The sequence below is a fragment of the Quercus robur genome, chromosome 4 (assembly GCF_932294415.1).
Source record: "Quercus robur chromosome 4, dhQueRobu3.1, whole genome shotgun sequence".
Taxonomy (NCBI): domain Eukaryota; kingdom Viridiplantae; phylum Streptophyta; class Magnoliopsida; order Fagales; family Fagaceae; genus Quercus; species Quercus robur.
This window is the reverse complement of record NC_065537.1, coordinates 60258038-60277271: the sequence shown is the minus strand read 5'-3', so window position 1 is coordinate 60277271 and position 19234 is coordinate 60258038. Positions and strand designations below refer to the sequence as shown.

The window sequence follows — 19234 nt, the reverse complement described above, 5'->3', positions numbered from 1 at the left end:
AATTAATTGAGGGTAGCAATATCCATGCATGAATTGGTAATATTTCTTGAAGCAATTAACGCTTTTATACAATGGCATCACTTGAATTTAGGTATATATAAACTTTTTTTTTCTCCTATTTTAGGGGGAATGGTCATGGTCAACTGCTAATTATCTTCATTTTTTTTATAAGATTTTTATTTATTTTTTTTCGGAGGTTGATTTGGGCAACTTAATTCTTAAGAGAGGGTCATATATATACATATTACATGAGACAATTAGCTATATATAAATATTACATAAAAAATAATAATAAAACAAAATAAAAGTCTTTGGGGCTCGGGGAACCATGGCCCCCTTTGTCTCAAGTTACATTTGTCCCCATACTTCGGTCTTCCATCCAAACTACTACTTAGCATTAGTGAGCAACGATTCCATTTGCAAAATGAAATCTTTCAGCAAATGGAATTGTTGCTGATGGGATCATGTAGATTTTTCGCCCCCACACCAATTTTTATGGTAATGATGTTGATGAAGAATATTGCACTGACCTTGTAGGAGAAAACAAGAAGGGTTTTGGAGGAATTTTTATGGAATGAACACTACCTTCCAACATCTCCACCACCTTAGTCATGGATGGCCTATTTGTTGGAATGGTCTGAATGCACCACAAGCCCACTAAAATCATTTTTCGTTTCATTTGTTCGTCCTCCTCTATTATGCCCGTGTTGTTTTCGACATTCTCACCCAAATTTAGGTTTTGATAAATCCAATCTGGAAAATATCTCTCACTAGTATGTGAGACTTCTGCATCAAAATTCTTATTCACTCCAACCATTTCAAGAATCAACATTCCATAGCTATAAACATCAGACTTGTGAGAGACTCCTCCAAAATTTCTACTAAAAACCTCCGGTGCTATGTATCCTATAGTTCCTCTTGCACCCAACATAGATACAATACTCTCCTTCTTTGGGCATAGTCTAGCAAGGCCAAAATCAGATATTTTTGGACAAAAATCATCATCTAGTAGAATATTTTGAGGTTTTATGTCAAAATGCAAAATCCTCGTGATACAACCACGATGCAAGTACTCTAATCCTCGAGCAACGCCAACTGCAATTTTAAAATGTGTTTTCTGTTCTAACTGACAATTTGTGCTAGAAGATTCTGGGTTGCATATGAACTTATCCAAAGATCCATTAGGCATGAATTCATAGACTAGAACTCTTTTAGTTCTCTCATAACAATAACCCAAAAGAGTGACGACGTTAACATGAGAAGTTCGGCTAATGCTAGCAACTTCGTTAATAAATTCTTCTCCATTGCCTTTCAACTCATTGATGACTTTAACTGCTACTAGACGATCGTCTAATAGCTTTCCTTTGTATACACTTCCAAATCCACCTTGACCTAGTTTGTTTTTGAATGAATGGGTCATTTTCTTAATATTTGAATAACTGTATCGCTTAGGAGCGAGTGAGCCTTGATTCATTACAAAAGCCTTGGCATATTGATTGTCTTTGGTTTTCTTCTTGCTAATCACTCCCATATTTGATAATTGTTCTCTTTTGAGGTAGCAAATGATCATAACAAAGATAACTGCTATGGTCCCAGCAATACCAGCCACAACACCTGCGTTTAAAGAGTGTAATTAAGAGCTTTCAATTATAAATAAAACAAAACTAAAACTTATTAAGTGCAATACATTAGCTTCCTCAATTAAATTCAAACACATGGTTACATTGGCCAATATAGCACAAATTGTGTTTTCTTTTCCAATAAAAATTTAAATTCAATTCAATTGTGTTTAAATGTAATTGGAGTACTGTACTTAAGTAAATGTACCTAAATTTTACTCTTGCAAAATATACTCTAATAAAAGATATAAAAAGATATGAAGGGTTCCCTCATTATTACCGCACCTTTAAACGATTGATTCCACCACTTAGAGGAATAGCCTGAAAAACCAACAATATCTTAGCAAAAGTTATTGTTAGGAATAGAATCTCAGACAAACTTATAGATGATTTCAAGACATGACAAAGAAAGCAAAGGGCAGATAAAAATAAACAAAGTTGATGTACAATTCATTATAAGATGTAATTCAGCTTGCCTTTATTGAAGCTGTTGACTCATTTAGGTTATATACTTAGAGGTCAAATGAAAGCAGAAAAAAAAGAAGAAATTCCTCTTGTACTTTTGCCACCTCTCTATTGCTACAAAATTACTGTATCACACATTACATTCCATTTACCTCCAAAAAATTTTCATGTCAGCACCAAAGTACAGATTCAGATCTAAAAAGGAAATAGAAGTTTATTTTGTTGAGACTCAGAGAAATCTGTGTACTAATTTTGGTGTGGGCGGCCTTGGGAGTAGAGAACGCTGTCTTTTGCAAGATTTACATAAGAAATTAGGTTTGGAAAAGATGGGGACAAGAGGGTGAAGAACCCTATATCGAAGCAAACAGCTTGCATGGATTTTTCTGGCAACAAAAAGCTTTGATATTTCTAAGGTTGTTTGAAGGGTTTATTTGATGGGTTGCACTATGGAAATTCCAAGATTAAAGGGTTCAAATTATCAAGCAAAAAGGTTGAGTATTTAAGATCAAAGGGTTGCTAGGAAGAAGAATATTTAAAGCTGTGAACAGTTTCATGAATAATAAGGAAAACGGTAACCAGGAGAAAAAAAGGAAAAAGAAAAGGGAAGGCTAAAAGAGAGAGAAAGATCACAGTCACACTAAGGTAAACAATACACATGCTTCTTCTATAAACCAAAATAGTCAATTCCCATTACCAAATCCCTAACTCTTTGGTTACAATAAGACATGTATATACTCTTTGACTCTTGAATTTCCAAAGAAGACAAACACCCACTTTGACCAACAAAAAAACTCTAGATTGGGCTCAACCAAACTCTGCAAAATAAAATCCATAAACTCAATGAGAGTCACCCATTAATAAAATAAAACCCAATCCCACAACTTCGTTCTTGGACCATAAAAGCTTTTTGCTTGGTTTCACATTACTCATTGACTTGCAAAACAGATAATTCTTCCCTAGCCACATATTAATATTTTGATTAATACTGCTCTATATGTTCATTCCAAAATTTTTACGACTCTACCCAACTAAGCTCTGCAGGGTACGTTACATGAGTGCTTCACTACACAACTCTACTGAACCAAGCCTTGCAGGGTAAGCTACATGAGTCCTTCAATGCCACTTTACTATTACAGGCTTGGGACTGGCTAGGAAAAAAACACACGCTAAAGGATGACATGCAAAAAGATCAGTGGCGACTCCAGGAAATATTTTCAGGGTGTTCCTCAATAAGCATAAATTACACAATCTAATAAAAAGAAAATTTTATATATTGACAACAACAACAATCAAAAAATACACAAATACATAGAATTTACAATTGCTTTCTACGAGTTTTCATATTTTGAAATCGTTGCATAATAGTCTCATTATCAATGCTACAAGCTACATCTTTTTCAATATACACAATCAAGCAATCATTCATCCATTGATCTCCCATTCGATTGCGCAGTTCATTCTTTACATATTTCATTGCTGAAAAACTTCTTTCTACTGTTGCAGTAGCAACTGGAAGGGTCAAAGCTAGCTTCACTAGCAAATAGACTAATGGATAAGTCTCGTGTTTTCTTGTGCTCACTAACTTTTCAGCAAGTTCACTAACTCCTTGAAGCTCTAAAAAGAAGTCATTGCTGCGCATATCAAAAATATAATTTTGCAGTTGAGAGTCAAGTGCCAAAATATCTGTCCCAAGAAAATCAGAGGGATAGAACTTAGCTAGACGTATCAACTTTTCCTTATCGAAAGCCACAAATGAATTACTTGGATTCAAGCAAGCCATACAAAGTAGCAAATCAGTATTCGCCTCAGAAAAACGGTTGTTAAGCTCTTGAAGTTGCATATCTATGACTGTGTAGAATAGCTCAACACGATAATGATGTAAATTTGTATTTTGTTGGGTGTTGCGTCGCGGCCTCCCACTAACTACAAATATCACTTCCATGTCCAAGATAGGAATATCATGTGAGGTACAAAATAAAGATACTTCAGCCAATAAAGATGCCCATCCATCATCTCTCATCACTTGCAACCGTTGCTTAGACACTTTAACAAGATCCATAGCATTTACTATATCTTGATTTTTTTTTTGTAATGCTATTGACAACTCATTTGTGATCCCTAAAATATTTTTCATCAAGTGTAGAGCAAAGACAAATTCAAAAGAAAGAATTGACCTCATAATAGATCGAGCTTCAACTTTTTGGTCGGAGAGGCCATCTTCTTCAATAATCTCTAGTACATCAACAACAGCAGAGAACATCAAAATCAAACTGAGAATGGTCCCATAATATGATCCCCAACGTGTATCACCAGGACGTTTAAGATTTGTCTCTTGATTCAAACCTTGCCCACTTCTACGTACACCATTCTCTAAATCTTCTTTAATCTTGGCAAATTGTGTATCTCGAAGAGCATCTCGTCTCTTACAAGAGCCTCCAACAACAGTTACTAAATTACTAACCACATAAAAAAATTCAGCAATGTTAATGTGATTTTTAGCAACAGCAACAAGTGTCAATTGAAGTTGATGAGCAAAACAATGGACATAAAATGCTGACTTGTTCTCTTTCAAAATTAAAGTTTTGAGACCATTGATATCACCTTGCATATTACTAGCCCCGTCATAACCTTGCCCACGTAGGTTCGATAAACTCAAATTATGTTCACAAAGTAAACATTCAATAGCATGCTTGAGTGACAAAGCGGTAGTACTTGCTACATGTACAATACCAAGGAATCGCTCTATAATAATTCCTTCTTTGTTCACATAACGAAGAACGAGGGCCATTTGTTCTTTCACTGAGATATCACGTGACTCATCAACTAATATTGAAAAGAACCCATTGTCGAGATCCTTGATGATGGCTTTGGATGTTTCACGTGCAATTGCATTCACAATATCTTTTTGAATGTCAGGGTGGGTAAGCTTGCAATTTTTCGAAGCTTTTTGCAACACTTCATTGATAGATTCATTGTGATCCCCCAAAAATTGTACAAGCTCAAGGAAATTTCCTTTATCACTTGAATCTTGAGATTCATCGTGACCACGAAAAGCTAATCCTCGGCATAAAAGGAATCTTATGCAATCAACTATTGCATTTAATTGAATCCGATAGTCAATTTTATCTTGATTTGATTGCTTAACAAAAACACTTTGAATGTGTTGCTTTTCATTCAACAAATCATTACCCTTTTTGACAGCTTGGTAATGAGCACTATTAACTCCCCCAACATGGGAATTTAACTTATCTTTCTGATTCCAAAGTTTGAATCCCTTCGTTACAAAAGTGTCACCTCCCCCTTGCTTACCAACGTCTTGTCCAAATAGGTAGCAATAAAAACAGAATACTGCATCTTTGTCTATACTATATTCCAACCAGCATCTATCTTTATACCATTTGGATAAAAATCGACGGGGCTTTCCAGAAAAAAAAGATATAGGGTAATCATCACTGTGTAAAACAGGTTGACAAGGGCCTTTTGTTAAATAATATCTTCTTATTTCATCATGATGATTAGGATGATAAGATGATATTTTTTCTCGTAGCCCAGGATCTGAAGGAAGATTCTCTAAGTTAAAGTCAACACGAACTCGCTTAGAAGATGAAGATGAATCTTGTGCAGGAGCTGAATCTTGGGTACGTGGTTTTCTTATCAAATATTTGTCCATAATTCTAGCAAAAGAATAAACAAAAAACTATAAGTTTATTTGAAATATTAATAAAATTATTAATTATTATTGTTTAGTTGTTTTATTAATTTATTTGTTTTTTATAAACTATAATTTGTTACATTATTGTTTCATTAATTATAAAATTATTAATTATTATTTAGCCTAACATAATTTAATTTATTTGTCTTTTATAATACATTGATTAATTATACTGTTTTAATTATTATTGTTTAGCGTAACAATAAACTATATTACTTTAATTTATTTGTTATTAATTATATTACTTTAATTTGTTATATTGTTTAGTTCTTTGTGCACATTACACTAAAAGAGCTAAACATTATACATCTCATGTGCAGCATAATAAAAGCAGTGTAATGTGCAACACATTACACTGCTTTAATTATCATTTACTGTCCGGCCCCATGTGCCCACTGCCTATCAGCCCATTTATCCCTACCCCACTCAACCCCACTCAACAGACAAGCACAAATCATCCCCCAATCACAACCTGCCAATCAGAAAATTTCACAATCACAATACATATTACTAATCAGCAACACACTGAGTCACTGCCCAACAGACAAAAGCAACGAATAAAGCTATAAGATAAAGCCAAAAAAACAGACAAAAAAACAAAATAAAGTTAAAAGTAAAGATTGGTTCCCAAAAAAAAAGAAAAAAAAAAAAAGAAAGAGTAAAGATTCGGCACACTGGCACAGCCAGCCAATCAGATTATTCCAGTTCAAATTTCAAAAGAGAGAGAGAGAGATAATGACTTAAAGACTAGAATAAATAGAGAGAGAGGCATCAGACTTTTGCATTTTATCATTTCACGGTTTGCATTTCAGTGTGAGAGAGAGAGAGAGAGAGAGCGAGAGTCAGAGAGAAAAAGGGGGAGAAATACCTTGAGGCCGACTGGCGACGGGCAAGCGACGACGGCGGAACAGCTGAGACGGTGAGACCGTTCTGATCTGCGACGACGGGCCAGCGACGAGCGACGACGGCGGGCGACGAGCGACGACGACTAGACGAGGAGCGGCGGAGGTCACGGAGCGAGCGAGCTGCGCCTGCGCCTGCGAGCTGCCACTAGGCGCCACCGTGGGTTTGGTTTGCTCTGGGTTTGGGGTTTCTTTTTTGCTCTGTATTTTGTTTCTCTTTTGCTCTGTATTTGGTTTCTTTTTTTTTTTGATAAACGCCTCTGTATGACTGTATTGCAGTGTTGGGTAATGGGGTTTGATTTGTTTTGGCTTTGTATAGAGTATAGGCTGTCTTGATCTCTGCCAACGACGTGACCGTGGTTTGATTTCTGATTTTCTCTGAATTTTTTTTTTTTTTTTTTTTTTGGGTGCGAATCCATGGGTTTTGCTACCTCCGTATTATGTTGGGCTTTCCGGGTTTGCCGTGGGCTTGGCTTGCCGTGGGCAGTGGGCTTGGTTCTGTTAACAAATTTTTTTTTTTTTTTTTTCAGATTTTAGTTCAAAATTTTTTTTTGGGTTTTTTTTTTTTTTTTGGCTTGAAAGTAGGACAGATAAATTTTTTTTTTAATTATTTAATTTGAGGGTATTCCTAATTTTTTGATTCAGGGTGTTCCTAATTTTGGGATGAGGGTGTTCCTAGCATAGATTAAATATAAATTTTTTTTTTTTTTTTTTAATTTTTTTCAGGTCAGGGTGTTCCTGGGAACACCCTGACCTGTACGTGGCGCCGCCACTGAAAAAGATAAGAAACTATCTTTCATTTCAAATATAAGGATTTTATATATAGAAAAATTCTGCATTATGTACTAAAATTACAGAGGACACTTTGAAGCAGTTTTATTTGAAACAGGGTAAATGATGCTGGTGAGGTGTCCCTGGCTGGAAAGAAACCAGTTTTAAGAAATCGAGAAGAATAAATGCAAACTGATATTATCTATAGTCTATAGAGGTAATGATGGAAAGTGTGACCAAAAAAGCAGCTCCATATATACCTCGTAACAAAAAATCTCATTAAATTGTAGAAAGAAGAAGATATGTAGCACATTATTATTTTAATTCATACCAGGATCAAAAGTAAACTCTGCCAATAATGGTCTGACAAGGATACAATATATGATATCTAATGACAAGATGATAAGCATGACATCCCTCGTGTAACTGGCATCATAACATTTCCTTACCGAAAAACTAGAAACCTAGTGAGAGATGTTCTAGACGTACCAAATTAAATAAAAAAGCTTGTTCCAGCAAATACGATCAGAATCTAAACTAGATGATTGAGTGCAAAGCTTCAGGCATTTTCTGGATTCTAAAGAAAGCAATAAAACTAGTGAAAGGATTACTTATGCACAAAGGGAAGTATACCAGCAGGCTCTAGTTCAAATGGCAACTCTTCCCGTAGAAAAAACCTAGTTGGGGATAAAGAGAATGGATCATGATCCATTATTCAACTAATCAAGAAAACAAAAGAAATGAAAGCTTGATTTTTCAATATATGGAAGTCAGAAAAATATTTTTAAATGCAGAGTATGGCCACTCACATGACCAACCCACATAGAACCCATGAAACTAAGGGAAGTAGGCTATTCAATTAAGTATACACTCTAAACCACTGAGCATCTTTAGGCACTTTTTTTTTTTTTTTTTGATTGGATAGCTGGAAGAAGGAGATATGAATCTAAACGACTTCATTGGAAAATTATTGCCTATTTGGATTGAAGGGGAAAGAAGGGGGAATGGAAGAAAGTAGAGTTGAGTTGATTGAAAATAGGTTAATTTTGGATCAAATTTACTCTACTTTACTTTCCCTTCTTCTCTCTCAATCCAAATGGACCATAAGAGATGCAAATTGAGCGGTCTTGGCCATCTTTAGACATTGTTGAAATGAAATATTGAGTAAGAAAGATAAGTAAGTGAGAGAGAGAGAGAGAGAACAAGGGAAGCTTGACCGACTACATATATGATATAAATCCTTAGAGGCTACATCTTTACAGTATTTTTAAGTTTGTGTTATAATTTTCAAAAAAATAAAAAGAAAAAAAAAGTTACGTTACAAAGCACCGTATCAATATAAGAGCTAGGATTAGCCCCACACGTGCTTACAAGTTACGATATAATCAGGCCTCTTGGGGCTTAATAAACTGAATTTCTTGAACAAGCAACAGTTATGGTCCTCAAAAATAATTATTTTTAAAAATAAAACAGTTATGGGTTCTAGATTTATCAATAATATCAATAAACAATCTCTTACTTTAAGAGCATCTCTAGTAAATTCATCAAATTTTTGTACTGTATGGAGAATGAACAGTGACTTTTACCTATATCTACCCACTTTTTCAAATATACTTTTCAACAAATTTTCTATCTCATTTAAATATTATTTTTTCATTAATTATTTATTATTTTTTTAACAATTACATATCTTCCAACATTTTTTTTATTATAATAGAAAAAAAATTTGAAGAATGGACAATAGCCCATCAGACTTGATGTGTTACTGTTCATGAGCCAAAATTTTTTTTTAAATATAAAGAATTCATTGGAGTGACTTTTTTTTTTTTGGTCTCATTCTCAATTATTGAGAACATTATAGGGAATATTTTGTTTTGACATAGACCAGATGCTCTAAAGGCTATAAAAATTACTGATTTTGGAACTTCATTTCCATCCCAATGACCACTCCCAAGCAAAATGCAATTTTCATAGGGTAGAAAGCTCGAATACCATAATGAAGAATAACATGATAAATGGAAGGTTGACTTTTCCCTATTATTTCGTTGGTAAAAAAATAATAATCTAAAAGCCCAAAAGTTACTGATTTGGAAATAAACTCTCTAATACCTGACTTGGAGTTGGGACACGGCTGAGAGACACAATCACTATAAGTCGCATTAAAACCTTCCATCAAAACCTCCCTAAGTGAGGCCTGTTTGCTTGTTAGCTGAAACGCCGCCGTTTGAAGGATTTTGAGTGTGACCCCGACGTGGCAGGTGGTAATATTGAGAATTGGATCTCCCGGAACCGGACCGGTCAGATAAAAAGAAGCGCTCATTTCCTCCTCATTAGTGCTGCTACAATTAAAGAGATTAGCAGGCATTGGCATCACCGTGTAATTAAAGAAGCAACCATAGTAGATAGTGAGGTCCTCATTGTCGGTTGTGTAATTCAGAATAGTAGAATTTAGAATCGTGGAATTTGTGAATTGATCCGCGAGGCACGTGTTGTTCCATAGGTCTGAGCGGGCAAGGGTCATGGTTTTGTTGGCCTGGTTGAGTCGGAGGACTCGGTAACTCAGTGGGGGGATGGTCAACTCGGGTGACGCGGTGGGGTCGCAGTTGGTGAGTCGTAACTCGGGCTGGCCGCAGTGGGACTGGGAGGGCTGGAGTTCGGAGGTGAAGGGGTAAGAGAGATTCTTAAAGGGCCCACAGTCGAAGGGCGGCTGATGATAACATTCGTCGGCAAACGACGTCGTGGTGGCGACGGCGACAGCGACGGAGAGGAGTGAAAGGAAGAGGAAGAAATTAAGCAGAGGGGAGGTGACTGGGTGCAGCATTGTGGTGGAAATGGAATGAGGAATGATGTGTTGGGTGCATTTGCACTTGAGTCCAGCCCACACTTTATCTTAACTCATTAATTATGTACAAAAGTCAAGCAATGGAGGGATGTACAAAAGTCAAGCAACATTTATAAAAGGATGAGTATTACGTGTGCGTGTCCTACAAGATAGAGAAGAAAGAAAAAAAAAAAAATTGAAGAAATATAAATGAGGCTATTCGGCCATTTGATGCAGAGAAGAAGAGAAGTCCCAGGACCAGTGTAGTCTCGAAGAATTGAGTGAGTGAGCAAGTAAAAGAGAAGTGAAAAATAGAGAGTGTGAGAAAATTGTGAAAGATAAGTGAGTGAAAAGAAAAAATGCATTTTTTCTTTGCTCAAGTTATATTTTTAAGTGTTGTAATCAAATTATTCGGAATTTGTCCCGTAATTTTTCCCTTCAAAGAAAAATGATTTTTCACATAAATCTTTATGTTGGAATTTTTTTTTTCCCAACATGATAGGAGAGTGTGGGATGACGGTGTCTAGGAGTTTTAAAGGGTTGACTGGTTGACTTCTGAGTTACACAACAAAAATGGTTTTTTTTTTTTATAATTATTATTTTTTTTTTTACAAAATAGAAATTCTATTCTAGTCTATTCTAAGTATATATGTGTGAAGCTCACTCCTTGTGATGTCCCAATCAGTCAGAAAAAGAAAAAGAAAAAGGAAATGTCAGATTTTTAGTGAACCACACGTGCCCCACCTAACCCCCTTCCCCACCACTCATTCACTTATTTCTTTACTCTTTGGCTAGCTCACTTCAATTATTTTCTTTCTTTTTCATTTCCTCTCAACACAACACAAACATTTCTCTCATACTCCTTCATCCTCTCCCATGGTACCCACTCCAAATCAACATCTCCACCATCATTTTTCCGGCAAGATCACTGGAAAATTGTTGTGAACCCATAAACACCTTCACATCTTTTTTTTGAGGTAAAAATTTCTAATCTTTTTGGTGGGTTTTACACTTTTGCTTGAGGTTATTTTTATCTAAACTTTAATAATGATACTCATGTGATTTATGAGTATTGGAAGTGATATTTATGTGTTTTTATGCATGGGTTTTTTATTGTGGAATTATTTGATGAGTGGGTATATAATTTGTTTTAATGATGACTACTTAAGGCTTATGTATGGTGGAAAATTTAGGAGTTTCAAGTTATAACATGTGATGGTTGGTAAATTTAATTTTTTCATTGCCATTGGGTTTATTTGGAGTTAGTTGAAGTTCTAAATTTCTTGTCTTGGAGGATATATTGATTTTGCTTTCATGGGTCTCTTAATGATGTAGTGTAAATTTTTGGAAGCTAGTCATAATGTTGGAGATGATATTAAATGGGTTAACTTTATAAATTGGAGTTTATGCCTTATGAATCAATTTGTTAAGAAATTCTGGAAGTGGGATATATTATTATTGATGTGGTTAAATACTAGGCTTGCCTAATTAAGCGCTCATTTGGCAATTCTTAAATTGTAGCTAGATACAATTTCAAGCTCTATGCTTATTTTGATAGGTTTACTTGATATTGTTTAGGTTCTAGCTAATCTTCTTGGAGCTTGGAGAATTATGATTTTGCGGTTGCGAGGTAAGTAGCTTTTTAATGGGATTTTTGAAAAATAACCATGTTACATAAATATTATTTTTAGGTTAGACACACTTTTGGAAATTACCTATGGAAACTATATTTTCCTAAAAACTATTGTGTCGTAACCTTAATATATATATATATATATATATATATATGTATTTATATTTATATATATGATTATATATGAAAATGCATCATATTTGGTATTGCAGTTGGGGAAATGTATGAATTGTTGATATGAAAAGAAAATGAGCATCTTTTATTTAATCTTTGATAAGGAAATCATGGATTTTATGGTATATTATAAAATTTAAAGATGTTTATCTTGTTTTGTTATGTGGGAAATTGATAGAAAATCCATTGACAAGAATGAAGTTGAAAACCTTACAAACTTTGTAGAAGATAGATTATTTAAGGTTTTTCTAAAATTACCTAGACATAAATTATGTGTTTCAAAGTATATGTAACCTGTGAGCTTCATGTGGTTTTAACACCATGCCATGTGTGATTTCCCGGTGATCACCCGATTTGGTTTCCGTAGTCTTTGTGACAACGGAATCAGATCCAAGTCAGTGCTCTTTCACTTTGGATGACGAGTTATTCCCTGCTGCCAATGGGGGAAGAAGTTTCTTGATTGTGTGTGGGTGAAGCTGCTGCCCATGGGGCCAAGAGACCACATGCAAGAGATGTCCTATTTGACGCGCTTTCTCTGCTGTCCATGGGGGGAGAGAAAAATCTTGAGGGTATGGGTGAGGCTGCTATCAATGGGGCCAAGAGTCTGTATACCAGAAAGGACAATATCATGCCGGTTGTGAATGGGTGGATCCCCTGACCGGTCTATGTGGTAGTGTGATATATTTATGATAATTTACCTTGCGTTAGATATTATGACTTTGGAAATTATATTGTTGGTGCTCATAGATTATAGTATATAATTTCAAGGTATCTACTTTGAGTAACTTTGAGTTTCAATATTCAATCATTCTTGTCATATCATATTATTATTATTGAAGATGAAACTTACATTTCCCCCACCCCCATTAAATATGCTACTTACTAGGCTCTGTCTCATTCTATTATTTTATAAACTTTTCAGAGTAGGCAACAATCTTTTGAGACAGCTTTTTGGTGGCTAATAGTAGTTAGACTAACTACTGATGGAGGCTGAACTTTTGTAATGGAGATATTAGATGTTGTACATCTTAGAATAGGCTTGACTTATTCTTTTGTATATTATAGTGGTTGTGACTTTATTCCTACTAATAGGATAAGCTGTTAATATATAATTATTTATTCAGACCTCTATTCTTTTGTGGCCATTGGTCCTTGTAATTATTGCTTAGAGCTCTGACTTACTCTGAGAGTATATTCAATGGAATTATTATGATAATTCTTGATGTTGGTACTTGTTATGATTTTTATGGATTGAATTGTCAAAAAGGAAGAAAAAAATCTATAGGTACCTTGAGACGTATTTCTCATGCTTTGGACCCTTTGGGGTTTGGGGCGTGACACTCCTAAAGACTTATCCCTATCCCTTACTTTAGGGATGACAATTTTACCCCGCCCCGCTTAACTTGCCTTTCCCCCCTTTCGTCCCACACAGATTTTCCCCACTCTACAAAGGTGGCGGGGCAAGGATGGGGCAAGATTTTAGCCCCGCACCACAGGGCAGGGTAGGGCTGGGATAAGTTTAGACTTTTTAGACCCACCCCGCCCCTCCCCGTCCCCGCCCCATCCCGTGTTGCTAAGATTTATAATTTTAAAATTTTCATACCCTAAAACCCTACTATTTAAATAAACATATAATATTAGCTTATTTTATTACACCTAATGTGGTTTTTTGCCTTTATTTTGTTATGTGTTATACTATGAGTTTTTTTTGTTGTTGTTGTTGTTGTTGTTGTTGTTGTTGTTGTTTGATTGTCTTGTTAAACACTTGGATATATTATTCAATTTTTTTTTTCTTTCTAAAAATTGATTTGATTTGATGGGATAAATTTAGTTGTAATTTCAAGTATATTTTTATTAATGAAATAGGTTGCATTAAAAAAATTGTACTAGTTGTAGGACAAATTAACAAAAAGTAGAGTTTTACGGGATGGGTGGGGCTTCGTGGGGCCCCAAGGGGCAGGGATGGGGTGAGAAATTTTTCCCTATCATGCAGGGCAGGGCGGGGTGGGATGGGGATGTGGTAAGACAAAACCATGTGGGATGGAGATGAAGACTCCATCCTTCGGCCCCGCCTCGCCCCATTGCCATCCCTATGCCCTCCCCACAACCAAGCACAACAAAGATGGAAAGTTTTAGGGACTTTAGTTGGTACTACATTGTGACGTGGGTTTCAAAGATAAGGACTGACTCTTTAAGTTGCTTTGAAACAAAGACCATACATTTTGTAGTAGGGACAGACCCAGGATTTCAAGTTGGGGGGCCAGACTATAAGCAAAAATAAAAAATAAAAAAACTTCGAATAAACATTTATATAATATTAACAAACTATCAACCAAGATAAATACACAAAATTATTGTTTCTTAATATATTAAGATGCAATTATCTATCAACAAAAACAAAAGACTATTTTTTTTTGCATCTCTATCTCTCGCCTATTCTTTACTATTGCCCCACTACAAACAAACAATCAAAGTGTCAAACACCAAACAATATTATATGTTCTCTATAGACTCTTCTCTCTCTATATATTATAACTTTATTCTAAAGTTTTGAATTCTGTTTCGAAGATCATTCCATGGAATTTTCAAAGTATACTGGTGCATTGTTTTGAAATAACGCACAAGATATATATAATTTATTTGTTTATTTTTTAAATCTTGATAAAATGAAATAGATTGCTTATAAAATATTATATACATAAATTTTGGTATTTTTGTAAATAAGCAAACATTTTTAGGGTATTTATAAAGTACGTACTTTCCAAGAAGTTTCCAAACTCACCTTTTCACTCCTACCCATGTGACTCTGTTACTCTTTTCTTTTATATTCATTTCTTATCTCAGCTAAACACTACTATAGGGACTAGGGCCCAAAATAATGTATTGGGTCTTGAGCCTTGTCCGAGGACACTAACGAGGGGGAAGGGAAGGAAATCTGAGGAGGAATTCCTCCTTAGACATGACGAATGCAGCCCAAATATGTACTCTGGCAGTTGAAATGCACCCCATGAACATGTGAGGGGGAAGGGAACTTGAAATATCTAAGGAAAAGCTGTTATCACTGCATTGAATGCGCTGCAGCTACTTTTTTGGCTGCATTAATGTGGAGAGAACCTCTGAATATGCTGCCTTGGCTACCACAACTCACAAAAGGCTGGAAGGAGTGTTTGATGGGATAGGCACTCAAGTGGGGATCCAGATGATCAACAAGTGTGGGGTCTAGATGACTAGAAAGGAGTTATATAATGTGGAAGAACCCCCATGGGAAAGGGGTCGTGAAAAACAAAGAGAGAACACTGTAGCATACTAAACTATCTTAATATCCAACTGTGATCAATATACAATAACTTTGGCCTCCTCGGACTAAAAATCCATTGACACCAATATCTCTTATTTGTGCTTGATTGTCTTTTAATTCAACATTAGCCGTTGCCCAATTCATTAAGATCTAGTTCTTTGACCCATACTCTACAAATTCATTGTATTAGGCTCATTAGACCAAGGCTCCATATATTTTGGGCTTGGGCCCCAAATCGTGCTCCTACAATTGGCGCCGTCTGTGGGGAGAACTTGTGTGTTAGTGAGTGCAACAGTTAGACATGGAAGGATCAGGTCTACACCAGGAAAACCCACGCTAACCAGGTCCCCAACGGACAGAACCCATAGGGTCCCAGCGACAGGGTAATTTTCCTGGCCCTGAACTTGAACAAAATTAGGAGAATGAAAGAAATCTAGAGGGGAGTGTGCATGCCACCCAGACGAGCAAAAGCCCCACCCAAGTGGGTAGTCGCGTATCCTAAAGACAAAACAACCACCAAGCCATGCAGTAGGAGATAGATGACTTGAAAAAGAGACTACGCCATGCACAGTGGAGGCGGTCCCCTTCCAGCTCCAACAAATCCTCTAATGATGAAGAGGACGGCAATCACAAGCGGAGATCAAGAACTCCTCAAAGTGAGACCTTCTCTTATGAAGACGAGCACCATCATAGATGAAAACACAAGGGTCTATCTAGTAAGGGCCTGGGTAATGATGCCATGAATAAGGCTCTGGATCAGATTTCTAAGTCACCCTTCACGCACAAGATAGAAGGGGCTAGGCTACCTCGGCGATTCCAATAGCCTACGCTCACCGTTTATAATGGTCGAATGGACCTCGTAGAGCATGTGAGCCAGTTTAATCAAAGAATGGCCATCCACTCCTAGAACCAAACTTTGATGTGCAAGGTTTTCCCGTCCAGCCTAGGACCCGTAGCGATGAGGTGGTTCAATGGCTTGAAAACGGATTCCATAAATTCCTATAAGTAGCTCACCCAAGCCTTTGTCTCTCGTTTCATTACGAATAGTAGGGTTCCTCGGCCTCTGAGTTCGTTGTTGTCATTATCCATGCATGAGGGAGAAACTCTAAAAGCATACTTGGATAGATATTGGGAAATGTACAATGAGATGGACAGCAACTTTGATGACATCACCATCAACACTTTTAAAAGCCATCTCCCAACCGAGCACGGCTTGAGGAAATCCTTGATTGGCAAGCCTGTCACCGGCGTTCGTCAACTTATGAACCGGATTGACAAATACAAAAGAGTGGAAGAGGACCAACTGCAAGGGAAAGGAAAGGAGAAGATCATCCCTCAAAAGAGGAATGATTTCAGGTTGGATCGATACAACAATAACCATCTGAGGAGAGATTTCGCAGGGCAATCAGGATCAACCAACACGCAGATGGTTAACGCCGTATTCAGAGAACCGGTACATCAATCTTGTTTACGACGGTTATTTTTTTTTCGATTCTTTTGTTCTTGTTTTGTTTTCTTTGTTGTTAATGAATGTTTTCCCTGGGAAAAAAAGAGGAGTTATTCAGTATTGTTTTTAGTAGTAAAGTTTTCTTGGTTAATCATTAAACTAGGATGTTTCAAAAAAAAAGAAAAAAAAAAAAAGAAAAGGATGGTGGCTTTGCTCTTTAGTCTCACATACATAATTAATCATCTTGTTTTAGCTTTAGGTTAGAATTTGAGGAGTTACGGTATTATTGGTTATATGCTCTTGAGGTCATATTAGCCATTTGATCAGCCAGTTGTAAAACCAGTAAATTACACCACTAATCCTACTCAACATATTTGCTTCTATCAGCGTCCCTTTGTTACAATCAGCAGTGGCAAAATGGAAATAATATTTTCATTGATAATTTAAACAAAAAAGCAGTAACTGGAAATGTATTGGTGCATTAAGGTGTTGCAATTGTAGTTTCAGCTGGAATCTACCATACTACAGTAGCAATTTGACATACAGAATGATGAAGATTTATTTATTTGTTGTCTGAGCTTGCTGCCAGGATACGTGTCTTTAGCATTCATTTTGCTATCTATTTGCTTTCCTGACAGTGTATCCAGTTGCGTACAGGATGCATCCTCAATCAATTATAGTCGTTGTCATTGCAATTCTTAGCTAGTGCATAGTTAAACGCTGAAATTAGTTGAATGTTCAGAATTTGTGTGTTTGGAGATACATTAGTTGAAATTTCTATATTTAGAGTACCTTTAGTATTATGGCTGGTAATCTGTTGCCTGGGTGAAACATACACTAAAGATGAAGAAATGAGAAAGAGTAGTTGTTAAGAGACTAAGAATTGGAAATAGTAGAACTGAAAGATCAAATTCTTAGCATTCCATTTGGAATAACTAAATCTTTTGCAGTGTTTCAGGCATATTGCATTTATGTTTAACATTCCTTTTGGACTGCTTCAGGTCCAAACACAACTTGTATTGGAACAATCATTAATTTTCCGTGTATTTTCGGGTATATTATCATCAGTGTTTAATATTCTATTTACACTAGATGGCTCAAATGCAGCTGTTATGAGACCATAGAAATATCTCAATGTGGTTATTGATGTGCCATAAAGACAAGTAGAGAAGCAGCTGCCACATAAGAGTGGAGCTCTGAATTTGACTATTGATGTGCTATACAGAGAAGTAGAGAAGCAACTGCCACATAAGCATGGAGCTATTCTGAGCTCAAGGGGTGTTGCAAACTGGTGAAAGGTGATGCCTTTTGAACTGAAATGTTCACCATTTTGAACTCTGGCAGTCTAGACCAGGGGCTTTGATAATGTGCCTACAAAACTCTTGGGAGCAACTGGCATGGATACTCAACTTGGTATTTTTTTTTCTTTTTTTCCACAGGCAGCTTTCTGGAAACCAGAAGCATCATGTGGATCAGATAACGATGACAGTGTGGCACTTGCTGGGCACCTTGTAGAAGTGAATGGTAATAATGAATTTCTTGACATAGTAATTTGGCATTTTGGGTTAAGCAGAAATTGCTTGACATATAGTAATTTCTTTTTAACCCAAAATAAGAAATTACTTGACATATAATTGGTTAAATTTGGACTTATCAAATAAAGGAAATTACTTGACATATTTGGTAGTGTGGAACTAATTTGTGTTGTTGGATTAAATGGGTCCTTAGTTGCCAGTTGCAAATTTACAGATATGGACCATATGGTCTACCTATAACCATGATGATATTTGTATTTATTTTATAGAACTGTTTATATCAGGATAAATGTTATAGAAATTGTCATCTATTTACTCTCCCTTTGATGGTAATACAAATTCTAGTAAGAATTGAATGAAATAGTCTCTTGTAAAAGGAATGCTTGGTAATTATGGCTTGTTTGTTGGACTAACCTTTGGAGAGCGATGCACAAGCAGAAAAGTAAGCAACAGTGCGGCGATTTTATTTCTTCTCTTATTCTACTTTACTTGATTCTGCCCTCAAATTGCATTGACAATGAGCCTATTTCTTTAGGAGTACAACTGCCCAAATTAAAATTCTTACTTTTTAATTGTTTATGCCCCATTACAGTTTAAGGAAACATATTTATTCCGTAACTGACAGTCAAGATACTAAAATAGCAGATTCTGGCATTTGATGCTCAAGTCTTCTGTCAAGTTTGCCCACTGCTTGGATTAGAGGGAGAGAGCTACAGAAGGTCAATTTTTGGAGGGGCTCTGGTGTTTGAGAAACAAGAATGGCTTAGATTCCTATCAAAAAAAGAAAAAAAGAAAAAAGAAAAAAAGAAAAAGGAATGGCTTGGACAGTTTTCTGCACTGCCTGCTGCAGGTATTCT

The 19234-nt window shown here is 36.0% G+C and overlaps 1 protein-coding gene and 1 long non-coding RNA gene across 4 annotated transcripts; one reads left to right on the top strand and one right to left on the bottom strand.

Moving 5' to 3' along the window:
* Positions 1 to 211: 211 nt before the first annotated feature.
* On the bottom strand, positions 212 to 10312 carry LOC126723188 (LEAF RUST 10 DISEASE-RESISTANCE LOCUS RECEPTOR-LIKE PROTEIN KINASE-like 2.1). The gene is made up of 3 exons (XM_050426491.1): positions 9579 to 10312; positions 1905 to 1940; positions 212 to 1614 (listed from the first exon to the last, which is right to left on the bottom strand). Exons 1-3 carry the CDS (start codon positions 10288 to 10290, stop codon positions 494 to 496), a joined length of 1869 nt encoding a protein of 622 aa, XP_050282448.1. The 5' UTR covers positions 10291 to 10312; the 3' UTR covers positions 212 to 493.
* A 797-nt stretch (positions 10313 to 11109) lies between these two features.
* On the top strand, positions 11110 to 19143 carry LOC126723185 (uncharacterized). Of its 3 annotated transcripts, none has more exons than XR_007654186.1 (5): positions 11110 to 11267; positions 11869 to 11920; positions 17950 to 18140; positions 18282 to 18366; positions 19023 to 19143. It is a non-coding gene; the product is annotated as an uncharacterized LOC126723185 (long non-coding RNA). The 3 variants fall into 3 exon arrangements; XR_007654188.1 differs by having other exon boundaries at positions 19020 to 19143; XR_007654187.1 differs by having other exon boundaries at positions 17935 to 18140.
* Positions 19144 to 19234: the final 91 nt, after the last annotated feature.

Bases quoted from the DNA above. Each gene is read 5' to 3' on its own strand.
- LOC126723188 (XM_050426491.1), bottom strand. From the start codon at position 10,290: ATGCTGCACCCAGTCACCTCCCCTCTGCTTAATTTCTTCCTCTTCCTT. The intron at 1,941-9,578 runs GTATTAGAGAGT...TTGGTTTTTCAG, and splicing joins GTGTCCCAACTCCAAGTCAG to GCTATTCCTCTAAGTGGTGG. The intron at 1,615-1,904 runs GTGCGGTAATAA...CTTTAAACGCAG, and splicing joins GTGGAATCAATCGTTTAAAG to GTGTTGTGGCTGGTATTGCT.